We start from the raw sequence: 22,366 nt of genomic DNA on the forward strand, positions 1-22,366 counted from the left end.
TTTCATATAACAGACACCAGGTGATAGGAGTTAAATGCAAGCCAGTACAGAGCGCATATTTCCACCATGTCATTCGCCGTTTCATCTCTGGTATCTAGAATCAGGCCACGTCACGCCACGAATTCGTGCTTTACAGACTTTATCCAGTTCTTCACTCCGTCAGGCCGGCAGCCGAACGGAAGCGCAGAAATATATGGCCCAACCTGAATGGTTAAGATAGAGGCGAATTTTGGCGGACTCAGCTCAATGGGATAGAACTGCCAACTCTATCGACGCATGGGCCAGGAAGAGGCACAAATTCTGTGGGTCATGAAGCTGTCACAGAAAGCACCACAGGTATACGAGACGCTTGATCGGGTTATTTCTAATTGCAGAATGATGGATTTGAGTCTACTTCCTCTACATCATGGATAAACTCTACGGACATCATATCAGAGGAACTTCGATTACAAGATAAGCACAGAATGATGAATAAACCACATTATGAGACAAGTTCAGTGCCAACGGAAGAATCAGTATAAACACTACCAAACGCTCGTATATCTTTTGACCGTTCCAAAGACTGAAAGAATTCCTTCGCCACTCTCTAAATCCAACATTATACCTAACGAGATCTACGAACCAGAGTCTGGCGTCTGCTCCTGCGGAATGGAAGGTCCAAAGTTTGCCCATGGGAATATGCCTGCCCCATCCCAACTAGCAACGTCGAATGGAAAGGACTGCTGTAATTCCATCATGCCGTGGTCAAACATTGTATAAAAGGAATTGTCGTTCCCTGAAACTGTGGAAACCTCGGAGGATTGTTTCCTTTTGGCCCGATCATGGCATTCTTTGATGATACCCGCCGCTTTCCGAGCGACGACGTTCTCGTCCATGACGCTCAGGATCTCAATGGCGTTCTGGATGAGCTCTTGCCAGCGATGCTTCTCTGGTGCCTCCACGTTTTGACTGGCAACGAACAGAATAATAGTCGATGCAAATACAATGTAGGTCGTGTTGAACCACCTGTCAACAGTTGGTTTGGATGCGAAAATGAGATTGGGAGATACTCACCAGGTGCGGAAGAACTCATGATGGCAATAGTTCTCGTACACAAGTTCTATGGTTAATCTTGCTGATTGAACGCATTCTCTTAGACTTCCGGCAAAGTCAATGGATGGGCATTGAACGGAAACCGTATCAATGAGAGATGCATGGAGCAACATACGGACGTTATGATACTCTGTCGTTCGTTAGTCTTTATCTCTAACAAGGAATACAGTAGTCATACTGGTACCAAGGACGAGCTTTTGCTTCCGGATATATGCAGGTTGTCTGGTCAGCTCTAATGATCCAGCCGATGGGCTGCTCTTCGTAGGCCGCAGTGCTGGTGGGATACTATTCAGCCAAGCATCCAGTTTCATATCGATGTCTCGGATAGCCTGTGATTTCGGCGGCATTCCAATGAGAGGACAGTAGAGCTTAGTTGAGATCTCCCTGGTCAGTCGGGCGAGTCTGACCAGATGTTCGATGATACCAACTTCTGGTGGCTCCAGACTTCCGCTTTCGTGGGGTTTGGTGCGGATTTGCGGAAATGGCCGGGTATGATAGCCATCATGATTCAAAGAGTCAGGCCGCCCCAGGGAGAAGCTAATCTCGATCTCAAAAGAGTAAACAGCCCACCAAGTTCGAGTCTGCGCCATACACAGTTCAACGCTGTCTTGCGTCGACCTTTTCACGCAGTCCCTGTTTAATCCCATAGCTAGCGCGGTTCGGACTGCCCTGCCAACATAGATATATGCAGTATGAGGACTCAACTCATTTTGACATATTTTGGCAAGGAAAAGGAAGCACTGGACAGATTCCAAATCAGTCGTTTGACAAAGTCGCCCGGCTAACGCACGGGACTTTTCAAGAAGCTTTCTACTCCATTCAAAACGACCCTGGCCATCAATGAACTCGTCGTCTCCCCAGACCATTGTCAACGCACCGAATCCTAGGACGGCGTAGTACAAGGCCAAAAAGCTCGTGGTGCACGAACTGCGCCCCTGTAACCAAAGCGTCTGGCAGCGCCTCAAAAACTCATCTTTGTACAGCAGGGGCTGTGCGTAGTGCAGGCCATCGAAATAGCCTTCGATGAATTGCGTAGCGACATGGGGAAAATAATCTGCCGAGCCTTCTGGGAAAGGGTATCTTTTGGAACACTCGGACTCGTCAGGGTCGACAGCCGGGTTGTGAAGGCAAGAAACCAGAGACTGTTGCACGCTGCCCATATCAAGTGGCGAGCTATGACCGCCTCTCTCAGCTAACTGAAGGAAGTTGATAGTTGAGCTACTTCCGTGAAATTCGATGTTTTTGGTGTAGGAATTCGTATCGAGGACTTCTCCAAGATCTTTGGAGGTAGATGAAGCGTCTGTGCCCGGGCCAAGTGCATTTAATGTCAGCATTCCAGAGCCCTCGGGGGTGGTTGAATATTGCGGACTGATATTGGGGTTCATAAGGCTCAACGAGCCAGTGAACGCTGGTGAGGGTTGGGCATCTACGCTACCAATACGGTTTGGATTTGTGTCTGAAGGATACGAGGTTGACGAGGGTATGCTATTCTCGGTAGTGGGGTATGTCTGGGCACTGATGGAGAATCAAATTACTGTTCCAGAATAAACGACAAGATGATAGAAGACTGGGCCATGCATCATAAAAGCTTTGGGGGAGTTCTCGGCGTAGGAGATATGACAGTAACTTTATGAAACATCATGGCAATTGGAATGAGATAATGGAGGGAAGGCTGTCACTCTGCTTACCTGGGCGTGCTCTGCACGTAGCGATTATTATGCGTCTTATAAACACAATTGGCTTCTCGGACTGGGCAATGTCAGCGGATAGAATCTAAAGGGCCAGGCTTCGCTATTACATACACCGGCAGCTCTGGCACGGCATGAGTCCGTCGCACTTGATCTTCTTGTAACGGCATATCTCACAGGCACGAGGTGTTCGAGGGCCTCTTCTGGTTCTAGAAGACGAAGCATTCATCTTGGGCTGGGCTGCTTGAGTGTTGATAAGATTATCTAAGAAAGTTATTTGCCATCGTTATTGTCACAATGCAACGGTGGGCGGGGTCCGGCAGATAAAGGGAGATCAGCACAGGGATGCGGGGAATCGGGGCTGTGTTGTCTGCATAGCCCGCGAGGCTGGCATGATGACGAGAAAGTGTACATATTTTCTGACAAATCATGTTATTCAGCGATAGCACAGCCAATTTGCTTACAGAGCATTCGTAGTTAGTTGACATCGAAGATAGAACATTGGGATGTGAGTCTATTCCTGCTACTGTCTAAATTCAACATCACCTAAGCCGGCTCCCTCTTCTCACATAGTACGTAGTTTATAAAAAGAGACCTCAAGATGCAGTTTTAGAAAGTGTAGAGAGTCTAAGACCTTAGTGCTGGTTAAAAGAATATATAGGTGATTTGGCAAGTTCAAGGGACTACAGGAGTATCGATGCATTTATTCAAACGCTATTGCGGGTTCTCAAGGAACTTGATCACCGCAGCACGAGCCCTGATTGACTCCGGGATCACCGGATCCCAGTTAAAGCCATGCCACATTCCCTCAGAGACCAGGAGCTCGACCTTCACACCAGCTTCCCTCAGTTTCCAATAAAAGCGTATCCCATGGCTAAGTGCAAAGTCCCGCGTCCCGACAGTGATGACCGTCGGCGGGAAAGAGTCATCATAATCAGCGTAAATAGGCGAGTAAAGAGGATCCTTCATATCGATTCCGTCGGGAGCATAGTTCTGGGATACCATGCCAGTTAGGAGACTAACAGGCATGATATCGCGCCCTAAAGAGTTGAAGACCATCGAATCGCCAGCTCCACTCAGGTCCAGGGCAGGCGTGCAGAGATACATCCCAGCTGTTGGCATCGGAAGACCCTTTCGTCTCGCAACAAGAAGCATGGATACAAGTATCTGTGCACCTGAAGAGCATCCCATTGCATGAATATCGGAGGGATCGATAGGAGTGCCGCCTGGAGGGCCGTTTTGGAGGAGCTCGCTGTATACAGCAAGACATTGATCTCGGGCTTCAGGATACTTGGCCTCAGGAGATTTGGTGTAATCAACTGAGTAGACACGAACACCAAGTTCAACCGCCATAGTCAGCGCAGCTCTATCTCTGGAGCTTCCCATAATAAACGCTCCGCCAAAGACATTGAAGAGGATTTTCTTCTGTTTCTCAGGCTTGATGACTGGCAGTTCAATTACGGCAACCGAGACTCCAGAGATGATAGTCTCGGTGACCTGGATCTTGTGCTTCTCAATAAGTTGAGCTTCACCAGGAGCTGTCTTCTCTGTAAAGCCCTGTCGCAGACCTGGGACGCGACATGGTGATGTTATGAAGGATGAGATGGTGTTGGCCAGTGGCGGGTGGCGGATCTTTGTGAGAAAGTCGACTGCTTCTGGGCTAAGCGTTGCCTTTTGGCCTTCGGTGAGGGATACCATTGTGATAAGAGAGATTTGAGATGGAACGATAAGGGAAGAGTCTTGTAGTTGATAGAGTATATCATATTTTGCCTGGGCTTTAATGACCTTATATTCTTTACATTCAATCTCCCAGGTTGCTCATCTCCTGCTCGCTCGTTTCTAATCTGGTAAGTCCGCAAGTGTAGCTCGTACTGCTCCGCCATTTCCGTTCCTCGCGTCACCATCAGTGAACCGCCGTCAGCAGTGAGTTGGTTGTGACTGGTAAGCTGAAAGCCGAGTCTAAAGTTCGTGGCTTGGAGCCATATTGGGCTTAGCTCGGGTCTTGCAGCCTGATCTGGATTAGCTTCCCTCGTAGCATGGAGCCATTCTGGGTTTAGCGAGCAATGTCTTGGATCCCTGCAGTCAGTCGGCTAGTAAACGGACAATGCATCATGAATTCATTACTATGAGACCGGAGGTTATATAAGGTTGATATGGAAGTCGTCCAAGACTCACAAATAAGAAGTAAAATCAATCGTCTAATTTAGTTATCAGCACCACATCACCCTCACTTCCTCATCATGTCCTCTTCCCAGCACGGCTATGTCAAAGACCTTCTCATTCAACCCCAAGCAACACGCATGGGCTATACCAGACTTGGTCGCTCTGGCTTGAAGATTTCCAAGATAATTCTGGGAGCCATGTCTTACGGAAGAAAAGATTGGCTCAAGTGGGTTCTCGAGGAAGACGAAGCCCTGCCCCTTCTCGAACACGCCTTCAAAGCTGGCATCAACACTTGGGATACTGTAAGTCAGTCCCCTGTACTTGACAATGTGACCTCGAGTACTAACCACCGACATTCATTCGTCAGGCCGATCTCTATTCAAACGGAGTCTCTGAAGAAATCATTGCCAAAGCGCTGGCAGTGTATAACATTCCCCGAGAGCGCGTCGTCATCATGACCAAATGCCGCTTCGCCACCAGCGCCCCAGGCGAGCCTCAACTCTCTGTCTTTGCAGCTTCCATCAATGATGGGGAGATGGTGAACAGAGCTGGACTGTCGCGCAAGCATATCTTTGACGCAGTTCAGGCTAGTGTCAAGAGGTTGGGCACATATATCGATGTTCTGCAAATCCAGCGCATGGATCCAGATGTTCCGCGGGAGGAGATCATGAAGGCACTCAACGACGTGGTCGAATTGGGTTTGGCACGATATATCGGAGCTAGCTCTGTAAGTTGAGCTTGGTCACTCCCACTTGATGCATGATGGCTAATATGTGCCGCTAAAGATGCCAGCATGGGAATTCCAAGCGCTGCAAAACGTGGCAGAGAAAAATGGCTGGCATAAGTTTATTTCGATGCAAAACTATTACAACCTCCTCTACCGAGAGGAAGAACGAGAAATGATGCCATACTGCAAAGACGCAGGAGTTGGATGTATACCTGTAAGTCTAGCTTCCCAATTCTAACCATGTAGTCTTGCTCAAGTAGAATCTAGTGGTCTCCCAACGCACGTGGTGTCCTCGCTCGTCCCTGGAACGGCCTTGACGAAAAGACTTCACTGCGGACCCAGCATGACCAAACACTAAAGAGACTCTACGACCGAGAGAACGAAGCAGACAAGGCAACTGTCGACATAGTAGAAGAGGTGGCTAAGGCGAGAGGACTTCCCATGGCCGTAATTGCTACTGCATGGTGCCTGCATAAGGGAGTCAATCCGATCATCGGCCTGAATAGCAAGGAGCGTATCGATGAAGCGGTGTTGGCTGCTAAAATCACGTTGACGGATGATGAGGTTGCCAAGCTTGAATCAGTTTACCGGCCGAAGCCTGTTACTGGATATTAGATAGTTGTAAAACGCCGTTGTTATTACAAATTGATGTATGGATAGACTAAGAGTACAGTGGCTGAATCATCGTTGCCTCCATTATTGCATCAAACTTGTCCATCCATCTGCTCGTCCATTGATGATACTGGGTAGGCAATACCGAGTGAGCGATAGGTAGTGCAAGTCTCATCGTCTGTGTGCCGCAGTATCCGGCGTGTAGACAGTAGTCCACAGACATACAAATTGCAGTTGCGAGGCCTTCAATCTCCGAGCTATGTCTGTCGCAAGTATCCAGATAAGCGATAGATTGATTGAGAACTATCAGATATGCATAATATGTAACAATGATAGTGGCTGACATAACATCGTGGTATTTGTAGTTTGAGGGGAACGGGTAGCCCTCTGATACGGGAGAGATGGCACGAGGTTTTCTCAAATTATCATCTTGAGACGAATACTCTTGATACCATTGTCTCATGTCTTGCCGAAGCTGCTTTGCCGTTGAAAGGAGGGCAATTTGCGTCTCATCAGAAGAAGCCTTGTTACAAAGACTCGTCCTGCTCTGTAACCCCGGGATAAACGCAAAGTAACCGAAGATCCGGTGGTACATGTCAGGTGATGCTGGCAACAGCGGGAACTCGATCAGACCGTCTGGAATACTCTGCCAACTTTCGGACTCCAAAATGCAGGGCTGCCTAGAGGCCAAGGCTTCAGAAATCTAAACGGTGTCAGAATGGTATCGCAGGCCACGGAGGGTAGACTGACAATTGCTCCGCGACATGCAAGAAACATTGAGTACTCGAAGGCAGACTCGTAACACCGCCGAGCACCCCGGAGCTGCATCAATCGAGTAGCTCCCCCTGCATGTCTTATCCACTCGTGCCTAACGTTAACAAAAGTCTTTAAATTCTGCAGGTTAGCTCAAGAGTCAAAAACCAGATCAAGGATAAGATTATACCTCGAAATGCCCAAGAAGGACTGTTGCACATAGCACATCCGAACTAAGCTGCTCTTTAGCATCATCGAGAGCCAAAGCTAGACTTCTCACAGCGCATGAATACGAGATCTCTGCATTCCGCAGTGCGATGGGATCCCCGTATAGCTTTGCGAAGTAAGCCCATGCTACTGATAACGCAGCATGGTCCAGAACTGCACTGCTGCCCAAGCGAGGTGGAAGATGCCATAACCAGCTGCCGAGGAATGATATTTGCGCCGCTGAGGAGTTAAGCGGGAACATGGCTGACACGAAGGATGAGAGTATTTGGTCGCGCTCTGCTTTGAAGCTGCCTGGCTGGCTGAACCTAGCACCAGGGTTGGCTTCTCGTTGATGACGAAGCAGATCTCCGTTATGCCGAGTGTCACCTTTAGATGCCTTGTTTGGTGTTGATGTGGCGACACGTCTTGAGCGTCGGAACTTAGGTCCCTCGTCAACAAACTTCATCTCGCGGACATAGCCGGGACAAGTCCGTCCGCCTCTTCGGCACTGAGAGCAGCTTGGCCTTTCTTCGTCACACTGTCGCTACACTTAGAACTCGCTCTGTGGAAAGGCCACGAGGTTTCAAACCTTGATGCTTCGCTGGAGACATAGACGACATCCTTTGCTTGTTGGTATACCAACCATTGCGATTGTTGAGTGATGTTGGTTCAAATTATGTCAGCTTCCTTATTAGCAATTATTGGGTCTGACATCTGACTCGCTTATCTTATCAGCCCCGGTGCCGAAAGCGGCCAGTCATCCGATAGCTGATATCTCCGATTACAGTAATATGGGTTATTGAAAGCATGAAGTTAATAGTTCTATAACTTTATAGCGGAAAGCGTCCTGTTGACACGAAAGAATGGCAAACAAGGTACGTCAAATTTCCCTATAATTATATCTATTACTGCTCCCAAGAACCTCGTGAGCTAAATGGAGCGCTATGGAAGTCGCCATCTGTTCCATTATAGCCTGGAGTCCCAGTTTCTGTGTAATAACTGCAAAAATCCTCGTTGACTTCGGTTTGTGGAGATTTTGAATGCCATTCATTATTCCATGCCCCAGAGTCCGCCTCTAGAGCCTCAACCAACCTCTTTAGCTTTGATTAGCGTCCTTTAAATCTTAAATTAAACTAATAACACCTACCGTGGTTGGATCTCCGAAGGACGTGATATAGTATCCTTGGATAGATTGGTCTGTAGTTGGATCCTATAAAACGCAAAAGATCAAACATCAGCTTGCAGTTTCGAGTGAAAGGAATGCTGTCAAAGAGATTGATTATCTCGCTCGAACGTACGTAGAGCTGCCCAGAAGGATGTTCGGATGGAACTTGTGTGTTGGAACTGTCCCGTGGAATAGCTGGATGCCATGGAAGAGCAGGCACTTCATTCGGCGCCCCTTGAATATCCCTTCCATTATGGTTAGCGGGTAGCTTTCATTTGCACAGTGAACCAACTTACTCTTTATCAGAGTGCCAATGACCTAGGAACACTTTAGCACATGCTGCAGCAGAATCAGAAGCAAATGGTTGCCACGTCTTGTTTTTATGACTATCCGCATAGTCACAAACACCTTTGATAACAATGCAAGGGAATACATCCCATACACCAGCACCCTCCATCTCAAAACCTATAGCATTTTTGTCTTTAGTAAGCCTATCCCGCTCTTCCCCAGATTTTATAACAGAGTTTCCAGATGCAAATATCCCAAAATGAATGTTTGGAGAAGGAAACGACTGGCGGCTCCCTTTTCGGAGAATGTAATAGGTCGCACTTCGGAGCCTTTCAGTCTGCCTCGTGGTTTCTAATTTCGCCAATAGGGCTCTTATTTCAAGGCTGGGCCGGCCAGGGACTTCGCTCAACGTATCCTTCATCTCAAATCTGTCCGAAAATCGACGACCAAAATCATAAGACACAATGCCGGTGCTGATAATCACATCACCAAGATGAATTTGGATCCCTTTGTTCATAGGGGCACCTCCGCAGATGCCGACGACTAAGGCCAATCTGATACTCGTAAAGCTTAATTTGCAAAACGCAGCGATAGTGCCGGCTGCTATTGTCCCTATGCCAGGAGGATGGGCCAAGACGACGTGGTGACCGGACATGATACCTATCGAATAGGAATTTGGGTCACCTCTGGCTTTTCCGATACGGGGACTGCCATCGTCGTCATCCCAGTGATGATCGAAAAGAGACAGAACTGAATTGGCCTCGAGAGGAAGTGCGCATATGAGAGCTACTTTAAACTCGTCGCGCGATCTGGGTCTTGCTGGATCCATGTTGAATGAAGAATGTAAGGTTTAAAATACATAGCAGAAGTCTTACTTCCACCATTATTCTCGTTCTTTAAATGCTTACGAGGAAATGTGTCTTGAGCTTATTGGACGACTTCTATCCAATAAGGCATGCTTTTTCAAGCCTCAGCGTGACTTGACTTCGCAGCCTGGTTTTGCTTATATGCACGTTTTAGCCATAAAACCAGGGTATGTCGGGTTCGCCCCTTCATTTCCCCAATCTCACTCGTTGTCTGACAAAGAAGTTGTTAATTAAGAACCTTCATTTACACTTTAAAGCGAACTATGTATTCCCATCAGGAAGGCGGCCCATTCCCGCTTCTACACTAATTATCTTATCACAATCACCCTTGCTTACTACTAGGATAGGGTCCATTCCCAAATTTTATCTTATTTCATATGCAGAAAATACTCTTGAATAAAGTCATCCGGGGCATCTGGAGTGGGAACGCTTAGATAATTCAGAGACTTAAGATAGTAAATATCGCCGGGCTCCCGGCTGGATATGTGTGTTACACTCTAATGTGTTATCGTGTTACCTGGGGCTTTATAGGTCTCTAGACTTTAATAGACCTAGCTTAAAGGCAATAGGTTTCAGTTTTCCTTTTTAGTATAGCCTATTTGTAATAAGTCTTTAATTCCTTTAAATTACATTAGTAGGCCTTTAAGGCTATAGTTTAATAGATTTTTAAAAGGTAAAGATACTTTGTTTTATAAGTATAGAGGGCTAGAATAGGTAATTGCAGCTTTATGGCTTAAATCTCTAAATAAAAAATGTCTTCTTGATACAAAAGAATAACAGGAGACTTACATCGCTCTTTATTAAATGCTGTTCGATGTATCTTCCAAATCCATTTCAAACATATCCAGGAACTCAGGTGTCTGGAAAGACTCTATCCCAAGCTCATATCCACCCAAGTCTCCAATTCCATCAAATATGTCAGATTTCATCCCAACACAAACGTCTTGAGCCTCTAGGTTTTCTTTCTCGTCCGTAGATGCTTCATCACTGCCAATAGCAGAGTTCCCGCTTTTAGCAGGAACATCAACACCAACAAAAATGAGGCTCGGACTTGAGAACTGTGCTGTGGCCAGTAGTAGACTCAGTGAAGAGTCCTCTGCATAACACCCAACAGCCAACGAGAGATCAATCGTCCGCGAGAGGCGAAAATAGAGAATGGGCTCCTGTAATAAGAACTTTCCCCAGTCGTCAGCTACCTGGAGCGATGCAGATGGCTTGGAGCAAATTGAACTGCTGGGGGCGAAATCAGCTCTTGATGAACATGTATCCAAGGTACCAGAGGTAGCAGAGTCAATAGCAGATCTGATGAAAGTCCACACGTCGTCAACACCATCATAAAGGTTCTGTAGTCCCTTCATCGCCTCCATGTATATGTTAAGTCTACCTTGTTTCCGGGCTGTCTGCGATGGTAGTTTTGCAAGTTTGACATCCAAGATATGCAACACCAGTGGTAGCGCTGCGTACGCGATGCTGGTAGATGTTAGACCGGCTGGCTCTGAGGAAAGGGCTCGACTTACATGCTAACCGGAAGAAATTTGGCGACTTTGAGTTGAACTAGTTCCTTAAGATTGTCCGTGATACCTAATGTCGCGTCTTCCAGCTGGAGCCGTGTCTGATGTAGTTTGTCGTCCATACCAGCTCCTGGCGAGGCGAGACTGACGACAAATGCCTCGTATTGGTATAGCGCGACGCGAGCGGAGCTTGAGAGAAGATGATGGTTAGTAAACAACACCCTGCAGGAGTGTTAACTTACTAATAGTATATGTACATCGAGTTCGTATATAGAACGAGCGACTTCTCGGTACTTATGATTCCGGCAGGGGTAGGGAACTGGATAGTCGCTTTGTCAAACCACGCATCCAAGCTGGCCTCGCAGAATCTGATGGATTCTTGTATTTGCTCCTGATTACCGATCATGGGGGATATAGCGTCTGCAGCGGATTGTCCCATCCCGTAGACTGTCTGGACCACGCTGGTGAATGGAATTGCCAGTTCGCAGAGACTGATGAATAGCTGGACCAAACTCCGCTTGGTTTGCGACGAGTATACTTGTGATCCTTGAATTTCTTCCGCAAAGTCTTGCTCCGTTAAATGGTCCAGAGCTGGATTTATCGATGTAATATGCAACTGTCTCCGAACGCCAAGAGGCAAGATCCGATCTCGCACTATGCAGCACCACCAAAGCCGCTTCAGCCTGTTGGTCATATCTGAGTCTTGATCTGGCCTTCTGTGAAACTGGTCGGCTTCTACGCCCTGTGCATACTGAATAGCTGTTGCGAGCAAGATGGAGTTTGTACGCGCTCGGTCTCGTGAGGTGGCGTAGTAAGTTAGTAGCAATGCCCCTTGCGCATTGGATACGAGGTCTCTGCCAGAACATACATCCAGTAGAAGCTATAGAAAGTTTAGCCTTGAGGTCACAATCTTGGATGCAAATAGGTTACCTTGGCCCGACGATAGTATTTCTCTCTAGCATTACGCCTGGAGGTAAACCCAAGACACTTCAACGTCGAGAAAGGAACGAACTAATAACAGTTAGCTACAATAGTAATGCGAAGGCATGCCGAGATCGCTTACACTACATGAAGTGAATAACATTGCCTGAAACAAGAATAGTGAAATTCTTGAGCCTTCACACGGCTCCTTGTCCCCAGAGTAAACAGCCCAGAACTGGGATTCATCCAACAGAGGAAGACCGGGATGCACGTGAAGAAAATACTCTCGAATGAAGTCGTCCAGGGCGTCGGGCGTAGGAAGACTCAGACAATTCCGAGACCCAAGATAGTGAACATCATCCGGCTCTAGGCCAGACATGTCGACGGTAAGGAATGGGTAATAGGAGTATGTAATATGTGACCTGGTGTTGGGTTCTATACTCTGACGGGCACACGTGTCATCTGGAGCCCCATAGGGTTCAGGATCATGATATACCTCTCTTCGAACCACTGGCTGCTGGTTTGCCTCGTCAGTGCACCCCGTGGCTGTCAAGTCCTCTATGTTGTCGAAGCACGTCGATGGGCTCTCGGGGCTATGATCTGACGGGCTTCCAAAGAGTAAAGATTCTTGATCCAAGCAATACGGAGAGGTAGGACCGGTGACTGCGGCGTCTTTGCTTTCTTGTTGTTGTGAGAAGCTATTTCGAAACACCATCGGCTTTGGTCCCTCGGCTGTGACTGGTGGTCTTTTGCGGCTTTTCCTGTCAACGATCGATCATACCATTAAAAGAAAGAACTTACTATTTGACCCTCCGGGCTACAACTGTGCATTCAGTATCATCAAGCGCGCAATTGGTACACCTTTGCGGGTTTCGGACAACATCGCAGCGGACTTTTCTGGCGCGACAGTTCATACAAGCTTGGGAGGCTCGTCTTCGCGCAGGCGCTGACTTTGGAGTTCCTAGTTCCTGCATCATTGAGTTGCAATTGGTAATGTATGTTCTGGTGAAGACTGGTAATGGAAGTTCGACTGGGTGAAGCAGAGAAGGGGGGACCCGGCTGGCCGGAGAGTTTAAACGTGGGGTAGCATTTCGCGGGGTCAATCTGGGGAAGTTGAACAGGCTGCAAGAAAACAAAGTATATTCCAGCATTAATGCAGCTCCTAACTCGTTTCGTCAGACTATTCCTGTAAAGACGCGACGCGCTTTGTGACCTGGGAACAGTCCCTGATCCAGTGACCAGTAAAAGCTGGTCCAATATCACTAGTCTGAGAATAAACTTCACCACCGGAATCTTCGGACTGTCTCGCGAAACAAAAGGTGTAAATTGCTGATCAGTACAACACTCAATCTTAGCGACCTGCAGTTAGTGTCACGCTCCATTCCCCGCCGGCTCAAAATTTCTGCCGAGGGTGAAATTTCCACCGAAAATCTCCTAATCAGGATAAGTTCACCCGCCAATTGATCATAGACGAGGACTGGGATCCCTGCTAGCGAAGCCATCCTTGATCAATCGCCGAAGAATCTTGCCAGAAGGAGATTTTGGAATGGCATCGGTGAATACGATACCGCCTGTGATTCGTTTGATGGGCGATAGGCGCTTGTCCATGAATGACAGGATAGACTCTGGTGTCGTATCTGGCTTCTTCCGGACGATGTGTGCTTGGGCATGTTCGTGTCCGTCACTGTTGTCGGGCTGTTAGTAAAGTGCCACGGCAGGCTAGTGATGTACTCATACCGCAGAACACGGATAACGGCGCAGTCTAGGACACCTTCGTGCTCTAAGAGATGGCCTTCCAGTTCTGATGGTGCGACTTGGAACCCCTTGACCTTGATGAGTTCCTGGTATTCACCGTTAGTGCACGCCTTGAACGAGTTCCTACAGATACAAACCTTTTTGCGATCAACAATGGTGACTAACCCAGCCTTGTCAATCTTGATAATATCTCCAGTCTTAAGCCAGCCATTATCAGTGAAAGACTCCTTGGTAGCAACCGGGTTCTTGTAGTAACCCTTGAAAATATTCGGTCCGCGAAGTATGGCCTCCCCTTCTTCGTCATAGCCGAGAGCTTTGCCATTCTCATCGATAATCTGGAGCTGCATATTGGCCACTAGGTATCCAACGCTTCCATGAGAGGGATCAAACTCGTCTGGCCCAAAGATCGAGATCGACATGGTGGCCTCACTCATACCCCAACCTTGTCGGCTGCGGGCGCCCGTCTTGCTGAAGAGTGCCTCGAGTCGTTTTTCGACATCCGCCTGGAGTGGTGCTGCTCCGCAGACAAGGAACTTGACACTGGAGAGATCATACTGAGAAACAAGGGGACTCTTGACGAGCATAGAGACCACTGGGGGCGCAAAGATTAGGTAAGTTACTTTGAACTTCTGGATCGTGCTGAGGAATGACTTCAGATCGAACTTTGGCATGATGACGGTGGTGCAGCATCGTTTAACGTTCAAGATGCAGAAGGTGATGAGGCCCACTGAGGTCAATAGTCAGTTCATGTCACGAGCGTCAAGTAAGTGGAGTGACTTACTAGCATGGTAAAATGGGAGAAAGGCGCAGTGGACGTCGTTGGCTGCAAAGGTCGGGTCATTCTTTCGCTTCCTCGCCACGCGGTCAAGATGCAGATTCTGCTCCGCGTTGGCGACCAGGTTGCGATGGGTGACCTCACAAGCTTTTGGGAGACCGGTCGTGCCACTGCTGAAATTGAGAACAGCTGGCCTAAGAGATATGTCAGTATTTGTGGACTTGGAAGAAACTCGGCTGGCATCATACTTATCAGCAAGAACTTTGGGGTCTGAAATCCTCTCCCAAGAATACGTTCCGTGACCTAACAAGCTTTGGAAGGATGAAGCGCCATCGACTGAGCTGCCGTCCTTGGAGTCGATAAGAACCAAGGAGCCGGGTGGTAGACCCGCAGCCTTTGCGGCTTTCTTCGCCATCTCAAGTCGGGAGCTGTCGGTGACGATGCATTTGGCACCCGAGACGGTGAGCTGATTGACCAGTTCTGTAATTCTTAGCCAATGCCGGTTATCAAATACCTATATCACCCAGTGACTGCTCACTACTTACCAGAGTAGGTGTATGTCGGATTAGCTCCAGTGAAGACGCCCCCAGCGGCAATTGAGGCCAAGATCACTGCTGGATAGAGGATCTGCAATAGTTAGCCGAAGGAATCTCTCGATGGGCAAAATTAACTGACAGAATTCTCGCAGAACCCCAAGACAACATCGCCGTCTCTTATCTTACACTTGTGTCGCAATCCAGCAGCTACGGATTCAATCATATGCTTGAACTGTACTCTATTGAGTTGTTGCGTCGCGTCATGAGCCTCTACATATACAGGCTTGTCTGGCGAGGCTTGTTGTGACTCCTCCGATGATAAATCTTGAGAGTATTAGCAGCTGCTAAATCCAAAGGTCAAATAGCAGGTACATGCCAAATATGTAAGTGAGGAGGTCGACCTCAGGAATAGGAATCTTATGTTTAGATGTGAAGATCATGGTGAAGATTTGGACGTAGTTGTACTAAACGGGACTTGTTAAAGTGATGTAATAATCTGTAGATAAATGAAAGACACAGTAAATTTACATATCTAAATAGCTGAAGAATTGAGAGGTCTTATTGCAATCGCTTTCTTTCCCAAACTAGTTGCTACTGTTTGCCATGGGTAAATTGCGGCGGCAAATTTAGCCTCGGCTGAATTTGATGTAACTATCACCAAAGCGTGAAGCGTCACGCGGCCATAGACGGCCGAGGGAGCAACCAACGGCCCTAAGAGATGTCCAAGATTTTATTGAACTTAGCTAAATAATCCTAAACTCACTTCAATTAATCTCCTCTTTTTTTTTATGTCAAGATATCTCGACATACATAATTTGCGTCTCTCGAAGGGCACCAGCGCAACACGTCTGCCGACGAGTGAGCTACAGCACAGACTATTTATTAACCGACTTTACTGAATAGGCAACCAAATACTTTGCCCACTCGAAGGTATCGTCGCTCGAAACGGGCCGTGAGTGACTTCAAAAGGAAAATCGTTTCAAAGCAAGACGAGGATCTGGGTTCACATTGGAGATGTAGAACTTCTCTACGACGAGATTGTTGAGTGGGTTCGTGATATGAAAGAAGCTGCAAACGACGTGACTACACGCATTGAACATGGCGCGCCGCATTAGATGGTTGAGAGCAGACATATCAACGGGTTTCGAAACGAAGGAGATCCAGCGATCAAAGCTGCGGCTCAATGATCATGCCATCTGGATTCCAATTGATACCACTTGTTGTTCGTTAAGTAACCAGCCGCATGTACTTGTTTGGAGCTTCTAGCATAGACGCATTAAATTCATACTGGCTATCTTACATGTGTGTTCCATGACTTTACATTGCTTCCTCTATCGAGGAACCTCACCTTCAGTCGGTGCATTGACAGAGTGGGCATCCGCCGAATGAGCATCCGTTGTCTTGGTCCCATCGTGCCGGAGTATGCTTTCCTGAGAATCCAGCTCCGCAGCCCCAGACCCAAGATACTTCACGTTCGTCAGGTTCCCTCGATGATCGCTTCGCAGTTTCCTGCTGTCGCTGAGCTCAATGTTGGAACGAGCTTGGCCGGTTCGGGAGTTGCCGTAGTTCTGGTACCCAGAGGAGTTGTAGTTTTTGTATCCGGGGGAGGATCCAAAGGCTCGGCGACCCAAGAGGGCGTCTACGAGGGGTTGGAGGACTGGGATGCAGCAGGCAATGATGATGGTGCTCGCTTCGATGCTGGGAGACGTGAGGTTAGTGGTCGTTCGTATGCTAGCACATGTTATGTTACTTACACAGTCCAGATGACAAGGTCCGAGGTTTCATCTGCTACTTGTTAGTATAGGCACGCAAGGCAGGGCATATCACCTACAAGAGAAGTCTTTACTTGCAAGTGATGGCAAACGGGTGCATTTGTAGATAGCGACAATAGTAGCACTAGAGATTGAGGTCAGCATATCCATTGTTTCCATGCAACAATGCGACACCTACATTGAGCCAATACCCAAAGCAAACGACAATGCAATCTTCTTTCGCTTGTTCATTTGGAGATGGAACAACACCACCGCGGGATACACGGCAAGGTACAGATCCGTAAATGCAGACAAGGCTGGTCAAATGTCAGCAAGGCGTTTTTGGGATAAACGCAGTTCACCTACCACCGGCAAAAATGGCAAAGTTGACAAGAACATAAGGACTCCAGCACTTCTTATCGGTAATCGAGAAAGTCCACTGAGACTCAACAGGAGAGCATTGAGCAAATAGAATGATGATGCACCCGATCAAGCCCATCATGCAACATCCAGCAAGCACCCAAAGAAATATCTTGTGTAATCGTCCGGGATTCATAAGTCGTGTGATTAGCGCGACGACGGCGAGCTTGGGAAACCCAAAGGCCATGACGCCGAACGGGAAGCCCAAGATGGTGTACAGAATGACATTCTGCTGCTGCGTCACGTTGAGAAGATCGAAGTGTCTGCCATTACCGTTCTTAACAGCCACAATTGTAACACCGACTTGGCACCATTCGAAAATCTCAAGAATGTTAGCGACGCACATACGGAGAAGGCGAGGGAACAAACCACTGCAACAATTGTGAACCAGTCATCAAGATGCAGTGCCCCTATGATCCTCTTTCGAGTATACACGCGACCAGCCACAAAGATGGTACTCAGAATAGAGACGGTGATGACTAGACCCAGAATTGTCGGACCCTTATCAGCGTCAAGATACGCCTGTGTGTGATGGGGAGGAGAAGACATTGTCTGCCAAGCGCACACGTATACGAAAAATAACTCAAGAAGGGAAAGAAAAAGTCTCATTCACTCATGTTGGTTGGGTCAATTCCAGAGGATTGGGTCTTATGTCCTGCAGGAACAAGAGACATGTTTGCAGAAAGGGGGGGCAAGGCCGTGGCACGGGAGCCCAAGCATGCTATACCATGGATCATCGAACCTTTTGTTACAAGAAGCCGGGATCAGGTTTTGTCGAGGTGCAAAGGATTTTTGTTGATACGACTCTGGTGAAGGATTGGCAACCATGATGCCGCATTCGCCGAAACAGTGCTTTTTCTGTCCGTAAATGTGTCGACATAAAAACATAACAACTTTCGAAGTGGTTAAGCCTCGCAAGATGGGCAGACTTAAGGTAAAAGGACAAGGTTGTCAGTGGAGTGATGTTGCAGATGTCGACGCGTAACCAACAACCAACAACTGTTACTGATAGTGGGGGCCATTTCCGCTTCCCCGAAATCGACTGAGAGAAAAGAAAACCCAGGACCTTGATCTAAAGGAGAAAAATATTTAGGTAAATTAGTATAAGTTTAGCCTAAGTTTAGGATACCTTTGCTGAATTTATTTTGACATCCTGTAGCAAGGTCTGATGTTTTTTTTTGCTCCCCGAGGTGAGACTCAGGGGTTGACATGTCGATCCCAACCCTCGGAAGGATCTGTCGCCAAGGATTATTCTAACCCTTGCTTAACACTTCAGAACAACCTGATATGGCAATTTTACTGCTTCAGTCCCTGCCCTGAAAGATCATTCCTGAAATTCTTCTCAGACCACTGTAGTCGCGAGGGTGTTAGCTATTGAGAGAGCTAGCTACTTAATTATTGAGTATCTGCGGTTTACCGCGTACTTATACCAAGTTCCTCGTATATTCGGCTCTTCCCAGTTGTCATTTTGCTTGGCACGCGGGGACCCAAAGCAGCTTAATTGGCGAAGCGGGCCAATTTCCCGGTGCTACCTACAGTTGGCTCCGCTCTTGGCGACCACGTTTCTCCATAACATACTCCATACTTTCTGATATTTGAGTCTCTTCTGTATCACATGCAAATAGGCGATGAAGAGACATGCTCTTCTGTCACGCTTGAACATATAATATCCCTTCCAGTCCCAAGAAATCATTGCTTCAGATAACTATCGTTTCTTTCCAAGGCTGCTCCGACTCCTCGCTATCACTTCGCTAGCGATGGGCCTTGTGTCAAGTTCTCGTCTCTTTCCCCCTCTAGCAAGGATTTGAGCAACTGTGTGGGTTCGACGTAGCACTCGGCGAACCCCCTGATCAGGATCATAACCATGCTGTTGGTTCAACGTTACAACTGCTAGGTTCGCAACGGAGCTTTGTCCCAGATACCCGTTGACTTAACGCAGATCGCTACCTGTGGTCTTTCAAACGTATCAATGTCGTCGTATGATCCAGTGATCAGCACTCGTAGACGAATCAGTACATCCTGTCATATCCTTGGTATGCGAAGGTTTACCAGGAAGATGGTGTCAGGCCGTTTCGAAGATCTTCTGAATGCAACCCGAACGACTGGTCTCTACGAGGCTCCTCTTCCAAGGTCCCAATTGGTCGATGTCGCAACCGATGCATGAGAATGGACCTGTAACGGTTGGAGGATTGGGGGTCTGCCAACAGCCAAGCTATCATGCCATGCATTGACGAGCTCTGGGCACTTCTGCTGCTTTCCTTTCTTTTTTATTGCTGTTGATCCCTCCTGAATCACTCACTCACTGACATTGCCTTGCTTTCGTTTTCTCAAGTGGATCATAACTTTTATACACAAGACATTTCTTTTCACAAGGTCCTTCATTATGGCTGACACAACTGTTTCTCACACAAACGGACATACCGTCCCAGAAACGGAATACCGTGGAACCGAGAAGAAGCTCGAAAGTTCTGTCTCAGCTTTGAGTTCCTCTGGGTCTTCAGACGGTACCCCAGATGCCACCAACGGTACCAAGTCGGAAGAGCCCGATGTATCCATTGCTCTGAACGCCGCCAACATTGACGCCGTTCCCTCTCTTATCAAAGAGATCAATGCTCTTAGCGGCGATCTAGATAGTGATGACCCGACAGCGCGCCTTAAGCTCATGGCTAAGGCCAAGAGTCTTTGGCAGTCACTCGAGACTCCAAGAGAGACCATGCTTCGCCATGTTTGGGCTGAGCCATCGCTTCACTGCGCTTTGACGGCTGGTACCGTCAAGGAAGTCTGGACTCACGTCGCCAAGATCGATGGACCTTTCAAGGTCGCTGATGTCGCGAAGGAGAAGAACATTGAACCTGCTCTTCTTGGTGAGTGCATCATTATCACGGCTCCTGTATGACGTCACTAATAACATGAAGCTCGTCTTGTTCGTCACGTCTCGTCTATGGGATACATCATGGAGATTGATCAGGATACATACCAAGCCACAAACTTCATCAAGTCGATGGCTTTCCCGTTCATAAACGCTGGCTACCCCTGCATGTAAGAGCACCCGAGGCTCGAGTGTATATACTGTACTGACACAATGTTTAGCTCTGGAGCCTGTCTCAACGCTCTCGGTCAATTCCATGAATGGGCTGACATCAACTCATGGAAAGATGCAACTGACATAAACAACTCTCCTCTACAGCTTGGTTACAAGACAGAAAAGACTTTCTTCGAGCATCTTCACACCAACCCACCATACGGCCAGCTGTTCCATCTTCACATGGGCGGCTACCGCCAAGGTCGACCATCTTGGATGGATGCGGGTTTCTTTCCTGTTAAAGAAAAGCTTATTAATGGCTTTGAGAAGTCGGATGACTCTGCTCTGCTGGTCGATATCGGTGGCTCGTTTGGCCATGATATTGGAGAGTTCCACCGCAAGTTCCCCGATGCCCCAGGTCGTCTGATCCTCCAGGATCTTCCTGTCGTCATTGATCAGATCACGTCACTAGATAACAAGATTGAACGAATGAAGTATGACTTCTATACCGAGCAGCCCATCAAAGGTCCGCAACCCTTTATTCCTTGCAGTGATTCTTTCTAACTCCACGTCAGGTGCTCGCGCATACTACATGCACTCCGTTCTCCACGACTGGTCAGACGAGACCTGTCTTAAGATTCTGGGCCAAGTCAAGGCTGCCATGAAGCCCGGATACAGCAAGCTTTTGATCAACGAGAACGTCATCCCTAACACTGGCGCTCAGTGGGAGGCTACAGCTTTGGATATCATGATGCTTACTCTGCTTGCGTCGCGAGAACGTACGCAACAAAACTGGGAGAAGCTACTTGGAGATGCTGGACTTAAGATTTGCAACATTTGGACTGTCGCAAATGGAGTCGAGAGCCTGATTGAATGTGAACTGATTTGAACGGAGAGGATTCTCAGAGTTAGCTGATGCCGAATGATAGTCACATCCACTTCATGCAGAACACGATAGATCATAAATACAAGGCATCATGAAGAAGAATAAAGCTCATTAGTATCTCCAAGTATTCTAGCATTATCAAGTTCATTAGATCGTCTACAATGACAAGTGCGTATGTCTTGGATAAGAGTAACCAGCCATTTTACTCCTTATCCGTTGCTCCTCCCGGGAACATCATTCTTGAAGTGCGTCATCATAGTCTTGTTACTCAGTCTCTCCGTCTTCAACCTCATCTTCTTTTCCGCCCGACGAACTGTATCCAACTCCTTCTTCCTCTGCAGGAGAAAACTTCTCTGTTCTGATGACGTCAGATGTATCAGACTCTGTTGGTCTTTGACGCTGAGCCGCGCTAACTGAGATGCAAGAGCGGCATCCTTTTTATCTCTAGCTGTAAGCGCGTCAGAGGCTGCGTGACTAGGAAGAGGGGCTCTGTTCTCCTCCTTGTCTTCTTGAGGTGATGTTCGGCGTGGTTTTGTGACGGGAGCATCACGATGGGAAAGAATCTTGCCAGATGAAAGCCGAAGACTTTCATTATCGACTGAAACCGCGTTCGCTCGGCCATGAGCCTTTAGACCCTCGAGATCATAAAACTCCTGCATCTCGTCTGTCAACTCAATCCTGCAGTGGCCTTTGTCTCTCATATGCTGCTGGATTCCCTCTACCGTCCGTCTCCGTGTCCCGCAGTAGATGCACTCGCGGTATGTAGCCACCAGGAAGTAGAGATACCATATCACTGTCTCCAGGTCGACGATTAATTGGTCTCGAAATGGGATCCGTAGACCGTGAGCTGTTTCCATATGAAGGAGGTTCTTATCAAAGTTTTCGTCGCTGTGCGTGCAAATGATGCATTTTGTCGAATCAAACTCAGGGATCACACTGTCCGCAGTGTCATCTCCGGTTTCATCGTCACTACTTGAGAGGTCGTTTTCTGGGTCGTTGCTTGTATGCGAAAATGTATCACTGTCCTCGGTTGGTTGCTCGATTAGACCTGAAGCAGCAGCACGGTTTCGCAAGGCTTGGACACTGGAGTATGTCAGTATGCACGTGCTTGGCATTATATGCATGTGCTGAGACTTACTGAGCCTCACTCTTGGCATGCACTCGATGCTCCTGACTGTTGTCGAAGGAGACATCACAAAGTGAACAAGATGGTTTCGTTGATGTCATG

The 22,366-nt window shown here is 47.7% G+C and overlaps 10 protein-coding genes across 10 annotated transcripts; 2 read left to right on the top strand and 8 right to left on the bottom strand.

The window, feature by feature from the left end:
- Positions 1–614: 614 nt before the first annotated feature.
- On the bottom strand, positions 615–3,009 carry FPRO_15006 (uncharacterized protein; the record flags this gene model as incomplete). The annotated part of the gene is made up of 5 exons (XM_031220722.1): positions 615–1,005; positions 1,054–1,222; positions 1,271–2,607; positions 2,781–2,841; positions 2,895–3,009. The coding sequence occupies 5 exons, from the start codon at positions 3,007–3,009 to the stop codon at positions 615–617; spliced, it is 2,073 nt and encodes a 690-aa protein (XP_031086352.1).
- Positions 3,010–3,494: 485 nt separating this feature from the next.
- FPRO_15005 (uncharacterized protein) lies at positions 3,495–4,478 on the bottom strand (the record flags this gene model as incomplete). The annotated part of the gene is made up of 1 exon (XM_031220723.1): positions 3,495–4,478. One exon carries the CDS (start codon positions 4,476–4,478, stop codon positions 3,495–3,497), a length of 984 nt encoding a protein of 327 aa, XP_031086353.1.
- Positions 4,479–5,020: 542 nt separating this feature from the next.
- FPRO_15004 (related to aryl-alcohol dehydrogenases) lies at positions 5,021–6,285 on the top strand (the record flags this gene model as incomplete). Its single annotated transcript, XM_031220724.1, has 4 exons — positions 5,021–5,245; positions 5,311–5,670; positions 5,729–5,884; positions 5,938–6,285. 4 exons carry the CDS (start codon positions 5,021–5,023, stop codon positions 6,283–6,285), a joined length of 1,089 nt encoding a protein of 362 aa, XP_031086354.1.
- A 46-nt stretch (positions 6,286–6,331) lies between these two features.
- Positions 6,332–7,708, bottom strand: FPRO_15003 (uncharacterized protein; the record flags this gene model as incomplete). Its single annotated transcript, XM_031220725.1, has 3 exons — positions 6,332–6,985; positions 7,033–7,167; positions 7,226–7,708. 3 exons carry the CDS (start codon positions 7,706–7,708, stop codon positions 6,332–6,334), a joined length of 1,272 nt encoding a protein of 423 aa, XP_031086355.1.
- Positions 7,709–8,147: 439 nt separating this feature from the next.
- On the bottom strand, positions 8,148–9,524 carry FPRO_15002 (uncharacterized protein; the record flags this gene model as incomplete). The annotated part of the gene is made up of 4 exons (XM_031220727.1): positions 8,148–8,336; positions 8,390–8,452; positions 8,541–8,652; positions 8,704–9,524. The coding sequence occupies 4 exons, from the start codon at positions 9,522–9,524 to the stop codon at positions 8,148–8,150; spliced, it is 1,185 nt and encodes a 394-aa protein (XP_031086356.1).
- Positions 9,525–10,361: 837 nt separating this feature from the next.
- Positions 10,362–12,967, bottom strand: FPRO_15001 (uncharacterized protein; the record flags this gene model as incomplete). Its single annotated transcript, XM_031220728.1, has 6 exons — positions 10,362–11,031; positions 11,079–11,261; positions 11,315–11,952; positions 12,003–12,083; positions 12,136–12,748; positions 12,795–12,967. The coding sequence occupies 6 exons, from the start codon at positions 12,965–12,967 to the stop codon at positions 10,362–10,364; spliced, it is 2,358 nt and encodes a 785-aa protein (XP_031086357.1).
- A 490-nt stretch (positions 12,968–13,457) lies between these two features.
- On the bottom strand, positions 13,458–15,282 carry FPRO_15000 (uncharacterized protein; the record flags this gene model as incomplete). Its single annotated transcript, XM_031220729.1, has 5 exons — positions 13,458–13,677; positions 13,731–14,475; positions 14,530–15,003; positions 15,069–15,150; positions 15,199–15,282. 5 exons carry the CDS (start codon positions 15,280–15,282, stop codon positions 13,458–13,460), a joined length of 1,605 nt encoding a protein of 534 aa, XP_031086358.1.
- Positions 15,283–16,390: 1,108 nt separating this feature from the next.
- Positions 16,391–17,779, bottom strand: FPRO_14999 (uncharacterized protein; the record flags this gene model as incomplete). Its single annotated transcript, XM_031220730.1, has 6 exons — positions 16,391–16,757; positions 16,814–16,844; positions 16,891–16,955; positions 17,010–17,127; positions 17,177–17,552; positions 17,600–17,779. 6 exons carry the CDS (start codon positions 17,777–17,779, stop codon positions 16,391–16,393), a joined length of 1,137 nt encoding a protein of 378 aa, XP_031086359.1.
- Positions 17,780–19,613: 1,834 nt separating this feature from the next.
- FPRO_14998 (uncharacterized protein) lies at positions 19,614–21,141 on the top strand (the record flags this gene model as incomplete). Its single annotated transcript, XM_031220731.1, has 4 exons — positions 19,614–20,094; positions 20,146–20,269; positions 20,321–20,778; positions 20,828–21,141. 4 exons carry the CDS (start codon positions 19,614–19,616, stop codon positions 21,139–21,141), a joined length of 1,377 nt encoding a protein of 458 aa, XP_031086360.1.
- Positions 21,142–21,347: 206 nt separating this feature from the next.
- On the bottom strand, positions 21,348–22,365 carry FPRO_14997 (uncharacterized protein; the record flags this gene model as incomplete). The annotated part of the gene is made up of 2 exons (XM_031220732.1): positions 21,348–22,221; positions 22,277–22,365. The coding sequence occupies 2 exons, from the start codon at positions 22,363–22,365 to the stop codon at positions 21,348–21,350; spliced, it is 963 nt and encodes a 320-aa protein (XP_031086361.1).
- Between the last annotated feature and the right edge of the window lies 1 nt (position 22,366).

Source organism: Fusarium proliferatum (genome assembly GCF_900067095.1).
Source record: "Fusarium proliferatum ET1 genome assembly, contig: FPRO_scaffold009, whole genome shotgun sequence".
NCBI lineage: Eukaryota > Fungi > Ascomycota > Sordariomycetes > Hypocreales > Nectriaceae > Fusarium > Fusarium proliferatum.